General features: G+C 38.3%; 1 protein-coding gene across 4 annotated transcripts in view; it reads left to right on the plus strand.

The window, feature by feature from the left end:
* Window positions 1-13,628, plus strand: part of PRKG1 (protein kinase cGMP-dependent 1) — a 1,456,334-nt gene that overhangs the window by 1,366,228 nt on the left and 76,478 nt on the right. For all 4 annotated transcript variants that reach the window (XM_073596335.1, XM_073596337.1, XM_073596334.1 and 1 more), the window contains exon 10: window positions 1,442-1,538. In XM_073596335.1, coding sequence (XP_073452436.1) covers window positions 1,442-1,538 — 97 coding nt within the window. The remainder of the gene's footprint in view (window positions 1-1,441; window positions 1,539-13,628) is intronic.

Consider the following 13,628-nt stretch of genomic DNA (forward strand, 5'->3'; position numbering starts at 1 on the left):
ACATGGCCCCATTCATTGGCCCCGCAATGCGGCAAAAGTCGGCCTGTACCTTCAGCAGAAATAAAAAAAAAAGCATAATGTTTTCACCTCCGAGTAGAGTAATGCCAAAGAGCAAAATTTTGGTTTCATCTGACCACAGCACTTTCTCCCAATTCCTCTCTGAATCATTTAGATGTTTATTAGGAAATTGCAGATGAGCCGGTGTACCTCGTGAGCACATACTGTAGCCAGTCTGTAGGAGCCAGAATTATTGTTGGTTGGTAGGGGATGAAATACTTATTTTACACACTGAACTGCAAATCGATTTATAACATTTGTATCACGTTTTTTTTTTCTGGATTTTTGGTTGATATTCTGTCTCTATCATTTAAAATACAGGTATAATAAAAATTATAGACCCTTAATTTCTTTGTAAGTGGGCAAACTTACACAATCTTCAGGGGATCAAGTAATTATTTTCCCCACTGTAGATGCATTTTGAGGATAGGCTAATTCCATAGTCATTTTCCAGATCTGCCTGGTTTCTGTTTACTTACATTATTTGAGCCTATAGTTTTTAGTTAGATAAGCTAAAGATAATTATTACAAACAAGTACACAGTCACTACCATGAGGGTGACATTATTTGTAACGCCAAACAATAAATGGGGGAAATTAGCTGGACTTTACAAAGAATTAAAAGCCATGTAGTGGAAACTACATGTGTATTCCCGGTACACATTCTTAGACTCTTGTCATGTGATGATCTTGCCATATGTTCAGTAAAGAATTCCTGATGGTCATATGCTGTCTATATGTATATACATCAAAGTCTTTTAAAGGAAATATGTACCACTAGCACCACGGTCAGTGTTGTTAGCTGGTGGGAGGCACCAGATTATCGTTATACTAAATATATCACATTGCTCATTGAGATATTTTAGGAGTTTTATACTGACTAGTGCTGAAGCAGTCATTCTGGGACAGACACACAAGCTGTTAGCACTTGACACTGTATGTGCTACAAAGTGAATCCGCAGCATAAAGAAGCAGATAATGCTAGAGAGGACTGCATGAACACATCTTTCAGATTTGGATACATATGCAAAAAAAAAGTGTTTCAAGTGGAGTAACTGACATACTGTATGTGCACAACTCAAAACCCACCTTGCACTTACAACATTTTTAACTCATTTATAAAAATGCCTCAACTCCATGAAAGAATTCTAAATTAGTGGCATGCTGAAGGTTGGTCACAATGTAACTCTGAAATGAAACCTTGTTTTAGACTGTTAATGAGAGCACCTAAAGAAAGGCTGAATGGGATGATGCAAGTGGATGGATCAACCTAGACTCATCCATTCTTATGTGGAAATCATGAAAACCCTTTCTGGTTCCCTCAAAGTTACCTCACATACTCAGTCTTCTAAAAAGCTTTTGTTTTTTTTCATCAAAAAATACAGATATGAAGCGGAGGCAGCGTTCTTTGGCAATCTCAAACTTACGGACTTTAACATCATTGACACACTTGGTGTTGGAGGATTTGGAAGAGTTGAATTGGTAAGTCAAATTCCTTTAATAAATTTACAAATCATGATAGCCGATTTGTTAGCTGAACCAATATTTTTATAAATCATGAAAATGCTGTAAACTGCCTAAGATGGATTACATTAAGATTATATCTTATAAAGTAGCTCCCCCTGCAGTGCATAATAAAATAAACAAGAATTGGGAAAAAGAGAAAAAAATTATTGCTAAAGTATTTTTTCCAGAATAAGTTAAATTATAACCACTATCTGTGAAAAAAACATTTTTAAAATTTTTTTTTTTGCATACAAATCCTAAAAGGTAGCAGTTGGTGCATGCTTAGCATGATCCCCCATACTTTGGAGAATCATTCATTTAACTGGAGGCCCAATACTGAAAAGTAGCTGGAGCAATATTTGCTTTGCATTGCATTTTAAAATAATACAGACACAGTACAGACACAGGGTACATGCAAAATTATTTAGTAAAATGTTTTCAATGGTACAAGTTGCTTTAATGTATAATATGTTGAATCCATTTGTTAATCTGTATCTCAAAAGTTGTTGAAACTGTACTTTTTTTTTATTACACATATTATTTATTATATTATATATTTAATTAGTCAAGTTCGTCCATTAAAGTGAGAAACATATTTAAAGCGAATTCCTAGCTAAAAAAAAAACAATGCCATTATTTTTCTAATGGTCTGAATACTTCAGCATGATTTTGAAATAGTCAAACTGCCAGTGCCACCTTGCTGCAATTTTTAAGAAGGACAAGCAAAAACATACCAGATAGTGGCAGAATGAGTTTAATCCACTAACGAAAAACAGAGAAAAAAAACACAAGAGAAACATATACAGTATAAAAACTGAATAAAAAAGCAACATCTACCTTGATTTATGTAAATCACTCTATATTGTAAGAGAAACATACAGCATAAATCAATTTGCAGTCTTTTGCTGTGCATATGTAAATGAGATTTAGCTACTTGTAGGACATCTTCTCATTTGCCATTTGTAACATTTGGCTAAAGGTTTCTGATTAACTTTTGACTTGGAGTGAATACTTGCAGCAGTTACGTAATGAGTTGTGTTTTATAACAGCGCTAAATGTGTACAGGAGGAGTTTCTGGTATGCAGTACAGCTAGAGAATGTCTGGAAAGCAGCTGAACAATGCAGCGTGGTGTAAACATGGCAACTATCTCCAAGGGAAAAGATCGGGGAATTTTAGTTATTCACAGCATCAGTCCTGCCTATGAAAAGACAGAGGGAGACAGCCTAGTTGTAATCAATACTCTACTGTATAGCAGGAATAGAGGAGTTTTAATTTAAACATAGGGGCAAATTTACTAAAACTGGAGCACTCAGAATCTGCTGCAGCTGTGCATAGTAGTAGCCAATCAGCTTCCAACTTCAGCTTATTCAATAAAAGGAATTGCAAAGTCAGAAGTTTTTTTTTTTATCTTAATGCATTCTATGCATTAGGACGAAAAGCCTTCTGTGAGCAACAGCCCCCCCAATACTTACTTGAGCCCCATCTTTATCCAGCGAAGTCCACGAGTCCCTCGGCCATCCGGGACTCTATCTCCTGATTGGCTGAGACACAGCAGTGGCACCAATGGCTCCCGCTGCTGTCAATCAAAGTCAGTTACTCAATCAGGAGAGAAAGAGAGGGGGTGGGGCTGAACGGCAGCTCTGTGTCTGAATGGACACATGGAGCTGCAGCTCGGCTCGGGTGCCCCCATAGCTAGCTGCTTGCTGTGTGGGCACTCAGGAGGGAGAGGCCAGAGCAGCAAAGAGTGACCCAGGAAGAGGAGGATACAGGCTGCTCTGTGGAAAACCATTACATAGGGCAGGACAACATGTTTGTTGTTTAAAAAGAAAACAAAAAATGAGACTTTACAATCACTTTAAGCTTTGACAATACAAACTGGAATATAGATATAGTTAAACAAGTGATGGTGCCAGACTATGTAAATAGTGTAAGGAAAAGCTGCCCCTCTCTCAGTTGCATATATCACCCATGAAACAATTAAAGAAATAATAAAAGGTTGATGCTAATTCAAAATGTGAGCATACATAGATTAAACACGTATCATAAACTATTTAAATAGAACCATATAATAAATCCATATATGAAAAAAAAGTCCCTATAAGAAGCTGATTGGTTTCTATGCATAGGGGCACCAGATTTTGCATGCTCCAGTTTTAGTAAATCACCCCCATAGTGTTTGTGAACATAAAGTTTGAAAAATAAGCAGAACATTTTAAGGTACACCTGTCATGATAGAATTATGTAGGCTGCCATTGCAAATTTTAGTTCCCTGACTATCATGCTGATGCTTTCGTTTCAACACTTTCTCCTTGTCCTTGAATCAGACACTCATTTGTAACATGTTTGTTTTGATCTGTAGTGCAAGGTATTGAACCAGACAGAGCAATGCAACCAGTGTTGTCAACCTCCAGCGGCATAACAAAATGTGGAAAATTTACTGACAGGGCACAATTTTTACTGACAACCTTAAAAATGGCAGAACTCCTTTTAAAAACTAAGACAATCGATTTTTAAACAGTTTAAACACAATATGGAAACACTAACAATACACATAACAAGTAATTTGCCTGGTGTATGCTTAAAAAGTCAACACAGCACATCAAACAGCCTGATTTTCACAGACAGTTCTAAAAAACTGTTTGTAAATTTACTGACGGTTGACAACACTGAAAGCAACTAGCATTTTAAGAAAGCGGTAGTCATAGCATTAACAGTAGAAGGCTCCATACCACAGATGTGCTTCAAACAAATCTTCTTCTAAATGATTTTTTCTGTTTGGCCAAGCTCACCTTCCACATTATGCTTCCCCTCCTTGTCCCCAGCCTATGTAGTGCTCAGCAATATTTATCTCTGGTCCAGCTGAATGGATTTAAACAAAGGCATTGAGAATAATGCCCATCCGCTGAACATGTGCCAAGATCAATACCTTATGGCTTTTATTGTCTATGACCATGCCAAGACTAGGCACCATGAAGACCAGGCATGGTGAAAGTATGAATTTTCTTTATCTAGGGACTATAATACAGTTTTGAGTTTGCTATTTTAGACTCCATTCACACTTGCACAACTCTGAAGTTGTACAATTTCCAGTGGGACTGTGATCCAACTTTACACTCTCTAAGTCATATCAAAAGTCACATCAAAGTAGCGCAGGTACCTTTTCAAAGTCAATGTAACTTTAAGTTGCACCAATTTGAATAGTTGCCATTGAAAAGAATTGGATGTGACTTGTCATGTGACTTTGATATCCAAAGTCACATGGCAAGTCACACAATTGTGAATGGGGCCATAAGTTTACTCCCCATTTGGGGAAACACTTTTTTTTTTTTTGGAACATTGGGGGTTATTTACTAAAGGAAAATCCACTTTGCACTACAAGTGCACTTGAAAGTTCAGTCGCTGTAGATCTGAGGGGGACATGTAAGGAAAATAAAAAAACATTTTAGCTTGCACATGATTGGTTGATAAAATCAGCAGAGCTTCACCTCATTTCAGATCTTCCCTTTAGATCTATAGCGACTGCACTTCCAAGTGCACTTTCAAGTGCACTTGCAGTGCACTTGTAGTGCAGAGTGAATTTTCCTTTAGTAAATTAACCCCTCTGTAATTGTGAAATCAAATTTAACAGAAACATATAGCTAGGTCTGCCAGGGGCAGAGGCAGAGGCTAGAAATCGTATGTTTTCACGTGAAAAGTATGATTTGCCCCAACCCCCACCCCTCAAAACAAAATTTACAGATACTATGCATGAGCTGAGTAAACTAAATTGTGCCTCAAATTGGGGTTCACATTTTAATTTAATATAATATCAACAATAGCAGGTCAATTAAAACATCCAGGCAATGGCTTGTATAGTTCACCAATAATAAAGAGTAATGCTAGGCAGGCTATGGCTCATATGGAACTGCAGATCTGTTTGCTCTGCTAAGCTGTAGGAATCTGAGACTGCGTAGCCCGAATACTGGCCAATCCCAGTCTACTGTTAGTTTTACTAACAGCAAACAGTATTTAATATGGACAATGTAGAGATTGCTGAACATATGGTGGATGTCAAATTAGTGTTACTCCCACCTGTGCTGGAACACACTTCTATACAGTCTAGTACATCACTGTGGCTAGAGTATAGATACATATCCTGGCTGGGCCTGACTATTTGGAACTGTTGTACTATTTAATGCTATATACATGAGGGATATGAAAGGTGTCAAAAGGGTGTAAGCAGTCACGTTAATAAAAACAGCAATGATAAAGAGTAAGCCAACCCATAGCAAGCAGATTCCACACAGTTTAGAGCAGTCAGAACAATGGCATTGGATTGCTGGGTCACTGTATTACATTTAATGAAAGACAGCTAAATGCACTGATGAAGAAGTTGGTTGTCACCTAAAGTAGACCACATTTCCTATCACTGTAGGCTAGAGACACCAAATATTTTCTTGGCGTTCTTGTATAATCAGCTTGATTATCACTCAGCACTCACCTCCCAATTACTTTGACAGATTTTTTTTTTGGCTGTTGTGACTATATGTATGCCCACGTGCCAACATAAGCACTCCCAGGCACTGCTGTTCCTAGAAAAAGAAATATACACTGTCAGATACACGCAAGCACACACACATACTAACAGAAACAAATTCATGGCAACACACACAAAACCTCTACATGGCAAAATCCAGCACATCAGACAAACACATACAAAGCTTGTAAAGTCTCCCACCTGACCAGAACTTCTGGTGTTTTTGCATGCTTACTAGGGATTAGCTGAATACCTCCCCAGTTCGGTTTGCACAGAATTTGCGAACAACGTTATAGTCTATGGGACACGAACATGAAAAATCAAGTGCTTATATGCATGTTATTGCCATAAAAAGTTTTTGGGGACCCAGGTACTGCCCCAGGGGACATGTATCAATGCAAAAAAAAAGTTTTTAAAACAGCCATTTTTTCAAGAGCAGTGATTTTAAGAATGCCTAAAGTGAAACAACAAAAATGAAATATTCCTAAAAATATCATGCCTGGGGGGTCCCCTTAGCCTGTAAAGTAGCACATTATTCCCATGTTTAGAAAAGTACTGCAGAAAAATGACATTTATAAAGGAAAAAATGTCACTTAAAATTGCTCACGGCTGTAACGTATTGCCAGATCCCAGCAATATACATAAAAAATAATAAAAAAAAACTGCGTGGGTCCCCCCCCAGTCAATATCAGGCCATTCGGGTCTGGTATGGATATTAAGGTGAACTCCACGCAATTTTTTTTTTAAATGGCGTGGGCCCCCCCCCCCCAAAATCCATACCAGACCCAAAGGGCCTGATATGGACGGCCATGCTGTTTTTTTTCTTAATTCTGTTATAGGGCTCCCCTTAACCACTTCAATACACTATATTATATATTGTAAGCTGCACTATATACCCTGCACTGTATTATATATACTACACTGAGGGCACTATATACTTTGAACTGCAGTATATATACTATGCGGACTGTACTATATACTCTGCTGAAAAACTGTGCCTTAGGTGTTGGTGGTGGCAGAACACGGTAACCTCTCACAGTTACTCTTGTTGGGCGCAGGAACGGTCCCTGCTGTTAAATATTATTTCAAAAATTGTAATTACATGCCCCTGTTAAATAAGGGCAGAAACATTGGGCCTTAGGTGTTGGTGGTGCCAGAACACGGTAACCCCTCACAGTTACTCTTGTTGGGTGCAGGAATGGTCCCTGCTGTTAAATATTATTTCAGAGGCTGCTTGCCCTCTTTTTGTGGCCTGTGAGCGTCTGCCTCTCCTTGGAGGCCTTCTGGACATGATGGGCATTTTTTTTTTTTTTTTAACACTGCACTACACTGTATTATATACTGTGTACACCGCCTGAAGTGTATTTGAAACTGTACACACTGTATTATATACTGTGTACACCACCGCCTGCACTGTATTATCTATTGTACACCACCGAATGCACTGCATGTATAGACTACGCTGAATGCAGTACTGACTGAGTATAGAGTTTTAACAGTATATATAGGCTATGCTGAATGCAGAGTATATATATATATATATATATATATATATATATATATATATATATATATATATATATATGTGCAGGGCTTTTTAGTGGGTGTGGTCATATTTCACAAAGAGTAGAAGGGTCTTAAAGGGGCTTAAAGGCCCGGACAGCCGAGCCTCTCGTGCAACATCGCTGGATAGAGATGGGGCTCAGGTAAGTATTGGGGGGGCTGAGGGGGGCTGCTGCACACAGGTGATTTTTCATCCTATTGCATAGAATGCATTAAGATAAAAAAAAAAACTTCTAACTTTAGAACCACTTTAAACACACAGTGCTGCATCATAGGAGGTACGGCAGAGACAAATTTTCTTCCCCACAAGAACAGGGTAATTCCCAAAATTCTGGGAATAGGATTGTTAAAAAAAAATTTAAAAAAAGATGTACTGTTTTTAGACATCCTAATTCCTTTAATATACTCAAGTAAATCAAACAGATTTTCAAATATAATACCACTATCCTTTGCGGCTTGTAAAACATTAGTCAAAGGCCAGTTCCAACTTTCTTCTGTGTTTTGAGACGGTCACTAGCACACACCTAATAAAACCATATACTGTACAAACATACAAAACATAACATACCTTGAGATGCTCATATTTCCCTAGTTAAATTATAATTATAAAGCAGGTATGACAATAGAGAATACATGTACAAAGCGATAATGATTTGTTCAATAACTGTTGGTTCATCCTGCAAAAAGTCTGTTTAAAGTGTAGCTGATGTGTGAAATGAATAGTCTCGCTACATTTCAGCAAAGCTATGACGGAATCCTTTCTGGGGATAAGATCCCTGGGTGAAACACATCCTGTTCCAGGCAGCACCACATGGGAGACGTGAAAGAAGAAATCTAAGAGTAGACTTTCTATTTTTAAACCTATGTCCCTAGGGATGTCCTCAGCATCAAATAACACTTGCTTAATATTCCATCATGAATGTCTTTGCTGGGGATATTCCCTTGCATGTAAACAAAAAAGGAATCCTTTCCCATTTTTAAATGGGGACAGCTACATGAAAATTCTGCACTGATCATGCCAAATAAATACACAACATTCATAAGACAAACATACTATATAGCTATATGGTTCAGGTTCTCTCATTTTGATGGTTGTAACCTTTGTTATGAACTTTATTTCACATGCAAATTTATTGAACCTGCATGTAAAAAGTGGTGGGTGAATTACCTGCATATTTATGTGCCACTGCCCTCTAAACAAAAGATTAACACCAAGAAATTTGGGATTGCATTCGAGGAAAATGTTTGAACATGATATTGATCCAGAAGGCTGATTGGTTTTTAATTTCAAAGGTTACCCTTGAATCAGATGACACTTGACTTTAGTAATGATTGCTTGAGGTTATTTGAAGAGTAACCCTATACTAGAAGATTAATGTGTGATCTTAAAGTATCATAAGATGCTGCTTCAAAAATCCTACTAGTAATGTTGTAATTAATAATATGGAGCTCCTGGGTCTTTCTTAAACAGCATACAGCAACCTACCAAAGGCAATTTGCAGAACTGTCACCCACTGCAAACCATTACTGGATTGATAGCAGTAAAGGAAGTTTCTCTAAACAAATATTCTTTATGAATTTCAAGTATTGAATTAAATTTGCAGTTTGCTTAACTGCAGCAAATTCAGTCATTTTGCTAATACCAGAAATATAGAATAACTAAAAGACTCATTTTAGTTATTCTATACCTGTAGATCTTTACTGGAATCTAACATCCAGAAATGAATTCTGGCACATGCAGCATTTCACTGTTGCATATCTTACCACTGCTGTTTGCATCTGAAATAATGTTACATTGTAAATCTAAATTCATTGCACTGTCCTTGCACAAAACAGTTAAATCGATATAGTTTGCTATAAAGTCTTTAATTTAGGGCACAGGTACTACTATATTTCCATGGCAGACTACTCAGCAATATGATACTTCAATTTTCAGTTTCTGGCATTTGTTTTTGATATGAATTTAAGTGTCAGATTTTGTTACACTAATCATACCTAAACAATTACCAGTCACTGATTCCTATTTTTAGGGGCCAATATACTAAAGGCAGTTAGGTTGTTCGCTTCAAGGCTGTCTTAAAAGCATCATGGGCCCCTGGGCAAAGTAACGCACTGGGCCTCCACCAGCCGGCTCCAATTTACGCTCCAACTCTTAAGAGTTAGACATATATTTATAATACTTTCAATAAAAGAAAACATTCCATAAATAAGAAGGCCACAGTGCAGGGGTTCATGGGGTCAGGAGGACACGGTACAGGTTCTAGGACACTGCTCAGGACCATCTGGGACATCCTGGGACAGCTTAGTAAAAACCGTGACTGCTCTGGCAAATCTGGGACAATTGGCAAGTATGATGTAATGTAAGACTATCATGGGACCTCCATGCACCTGGGGCCCCTGGGCAGTGCCCAGGGGTGCCCATGCATTAAGACAGCTCTGGTTCACTTTGCCAGGGAGTATTCTCTTAGCTTAGTGAATGTGGTGAAAGTTCACTTTGCAGAGAATACGCAATTATAAGCAGGAAAATAAAATAGTATTTTTGCTTGCATATGATTGGATGATGGAAATCAGCAGAGCTTCGCCTTTCCCTTGCCAGCTGAACAGCCTATTTGGCTATTCAGTAAATCAACCCCCTAGTGTAACCCCTAAACCTGTCCATTAACCTAACTTATAAATATAACACATAATCTGAACCTAACCCCCTATATTGTATACTGTATATATATATACACACACACAGTATCTCACAAAAAGTGAGTACACCCCTCACATTTTTGTATATTTTGTACAGCTTGTATAACTGTGTAAATTTGCTGTCCCCTCAAAATAACTCAACACAGCCATTAATGTCTAAACCGCTGGCAACAAAAGTGGATGTGTGTTGAGTTATTTTGAGGGGAGAGCAAATTTACATTGGTATACAAGCTGTGCACTCACTACTTTACATTGTAGCAAAGTGTCATTTCTTCAGTGTTGTCACATGAAAAGATATAATAAAATATTTACAAAAATGTGACTTTTGTGAGATACTGTACATTACATGTGCATTCTGGTTCACTGACCGGAGCATTTTTATGAGGAAATCTGCAATTGCATCTTTCATGGTGTTTCTCTCATGGTTTCCTAGGGCCCCATTCACATCTGTTGTTTTGTCATGTGATAATTCGTGGCAAACCACAACTTGCAAAGCTTGTCACCCGAGGAGCTTCTGCTTCTTTTTGGGTGACAAGCTTTGTGCAATGCGGTTTTCTGCAATTTATCTCATGATAAATGTGGCAAAACTGCACCATGTTTAGGTGCTATTGAAAATGAATGGTACCTGAACACACGATTCTGCCAGAGATCCCAAAATGTAAGATGTAAACAGGACCTAAAAGTGAAATTTCCACCATGAACCTGATAACCAACATGAAAATATTATGTTACGTTGTATTAAAGTACTTGTGCTTCAGGGGTCACAGTGGTCTCAATGGTGACCCCGCCTGTGCTCTTGGGGGCCTGTGTGGCTTTCCTGTCACATTAGGATTTACACTAGGGCAGGACTGGTGGCGAGGATGGCATATACAGGAACTGATCCCCTCCATTTTTCTTCAGCCAATCTCCCTCGCCTTTCCCTCTGTTACCATTTAGTGGCTGCAGGAGGAAAATGAAGGGGATCAGTTCCTGTATATGCCGCTCCTATGCCCCTCCTGTCCAGGTAACATTTATTTCTGCTGCCTGAGCCTCTTGTGTACTCCCTTGCACTCCCCCCCTTCTCCTGCCAGCTGATGTGGGGGATGTTTCAGGATGGAGACCAGGGAAGGGGTTGGTAAATATGTTATTTACTGACCCCTTTTGTTTCTGAGTGAACGCAGTTAGTGACACTGATTGTGGTACAGGCCAATGATATTTCACCAAAGCCCCCAAAACAGGGCTGCTAAAAAAAATGCAAAAAAATAATAAAAAGAAAAAATTGCAATAAATAAATAAATAAATAAAATGTTAAAAAAAAAACTACTGTCACTCTACACTGCCCTACTGACCCTATGTACTGCTCTACTGACTTACACTTTCCACTTTTAGGCTTCATGCACACTAGCTTATTTTTAAGCTTCTAGCAGCTACTTTGAGCATTTTTTCTGCCCCTAGAAGCAAATAGTGTTATCCTATTTGTCCATGCACTCTATTGTTGGCTAGAAACATTTTTTCAAGTTTCAGCTTTTAGGGACAGAAAAAAATGCGATGTGCCAGCAGAAAAGATCCCAAACTCTGTTAACCGCTGCTAAGCACCATTTTCTAACATTTCTTTTTTTTCCTTAGCCAGCAGCCCACTATGTCCTTAACAACCATTGCATAGCTGGTTGTTAAGAAGTGAGTCGGCAAGCCGGCCACCATATCCTTGACAGCAGATGACTCATCAGCTGTCAGCGAAGTTCCTGGCTGACAGCTAAATGTAAACAAAGCAATTGCTGAGAGAAATTGAAGAAAAAAATGGTGTGGGGCCCCACGTGCAGGACAACGGCAACTGCAGATAAACAGAGGCAGATGGCAGCTACCTTCTCTATAAAGGAGAGGAGGGTTTAGTTCTGATTTAATAAGAAAAGGCTTTTTCCTGCTGGTGTCAAGCAAGATTACCTAGAGCATTTGCCCAAGAACAGTCCTATTATTAAAAGCTATTAAATTTACATTTGTTAGATATCTGTCTGCGATTATGAGAACAGATGTGTCATATGCTGCAGTATGTTTTTGCTATGTACTGTTTTTGTGGATATGGAGTGATGCTCGTGACCTGTGATAAGTCATGGAATCTAGTTACACATAAATCACTCTTTAATTTCTTAGAAAATGTCACAGGCACTGGTCTGCAGAGAATGTTCTCCTTACATGTTGCTCCTAAATGTCTCAGTTTCTTTCTGGGGATATAACAGAGTTAGCCCTGGTTCACATTGATGCTACTTTGAAATCGCGCCCACTTCCTTTGAAGTAGTGTGATTTCAAAGTAGCAAGGTCAGCGCAATTTCAGGTGCTACTTGATAGATATCTGTATGGCTTCATGCACAGATGTCTATTGAAGTCGGACCTGAAATCAGCAAAAGTAGTTCAGGATTTTTCAAATTGCATTACAAATCGCTCCAATGTGAACCTAGGCTTAAAGAGATTTCGGCATCCCACAGTCATATGACAGATGACACAGATTAGTTTTGCCAGGTGGCTGGTAGTCTAGAATACCTTTAGTGGAATGCATTTCTTTAGTTAGCAATAGAGGATTATACTCCACCTTCCAAACGCAAAGAAAGTGTGTCTGCTGTCCAGTTACATGCAACCCAGGGCTTTTCGACTTCTGCCAGTCTTCACTTACTGTAATCCCAAAGGAAAAGTTTACCTCTGTAAAACAATGAGAGTCTAGAAACACACCTTAGCAATTTTGCCTAATGTGTTTTTCCATTGAAATTAATGGATAAGCATCAAAACACATCAACAGCGTTCATTTATATACTTCAATACACATTGGCACTACACTTACGGCAGCATGTGTTGATGCACAATGCTATGTGCCAATATACATTTTTGTGCTTCCACTGATTTCAATGTAAATCACATAAGGAAAAAAAAAACACCAAAATAAAAAGGTTTGTTTCTAGCCCATTCATGCATATGGGTTGCAGTAACATGCTAACTGCAGTGAAATTAACTTTGAATAGAACCCCCAATACATTATTACAGTATTCAGTTCAGATAAGGAGCATTAAGTAAAGAAGTGTTTTACTGATTCTAAACTCTGGTAAAAGCCTATGTGTGCATGGACACATAGGCTTTTATTCAGTTGAATTCAGGAGCTTTAGCAAAAAACACCAAAAGCTCTTAAATGTGAATTTAGGAGCAGCAGTGTGCATGAGGACTTATACCCCATACACACTATATAACTTTTGTTGTCTGATTTCCTTTAGATTTACCAAAACATGTAGTGCAAGGGCCTGCCTGATTGCATACAAATTGAAACTCTTAA

Source organism: Aquarana catesbeiana, linkage group LG08 (assembly GCF_042186555.1).
Source record: "Aquarana catesbeiana isolate 2022-GZ linkage group LG08, ASM4218655v1, whole genome shotgun sequence".
NCBI classification, from domain to species: Eukaryota; Metazoa; Chordata; class Amphibia; order Anura; family Ranidae; genus Aquarana; species Aquarana catesbeiana.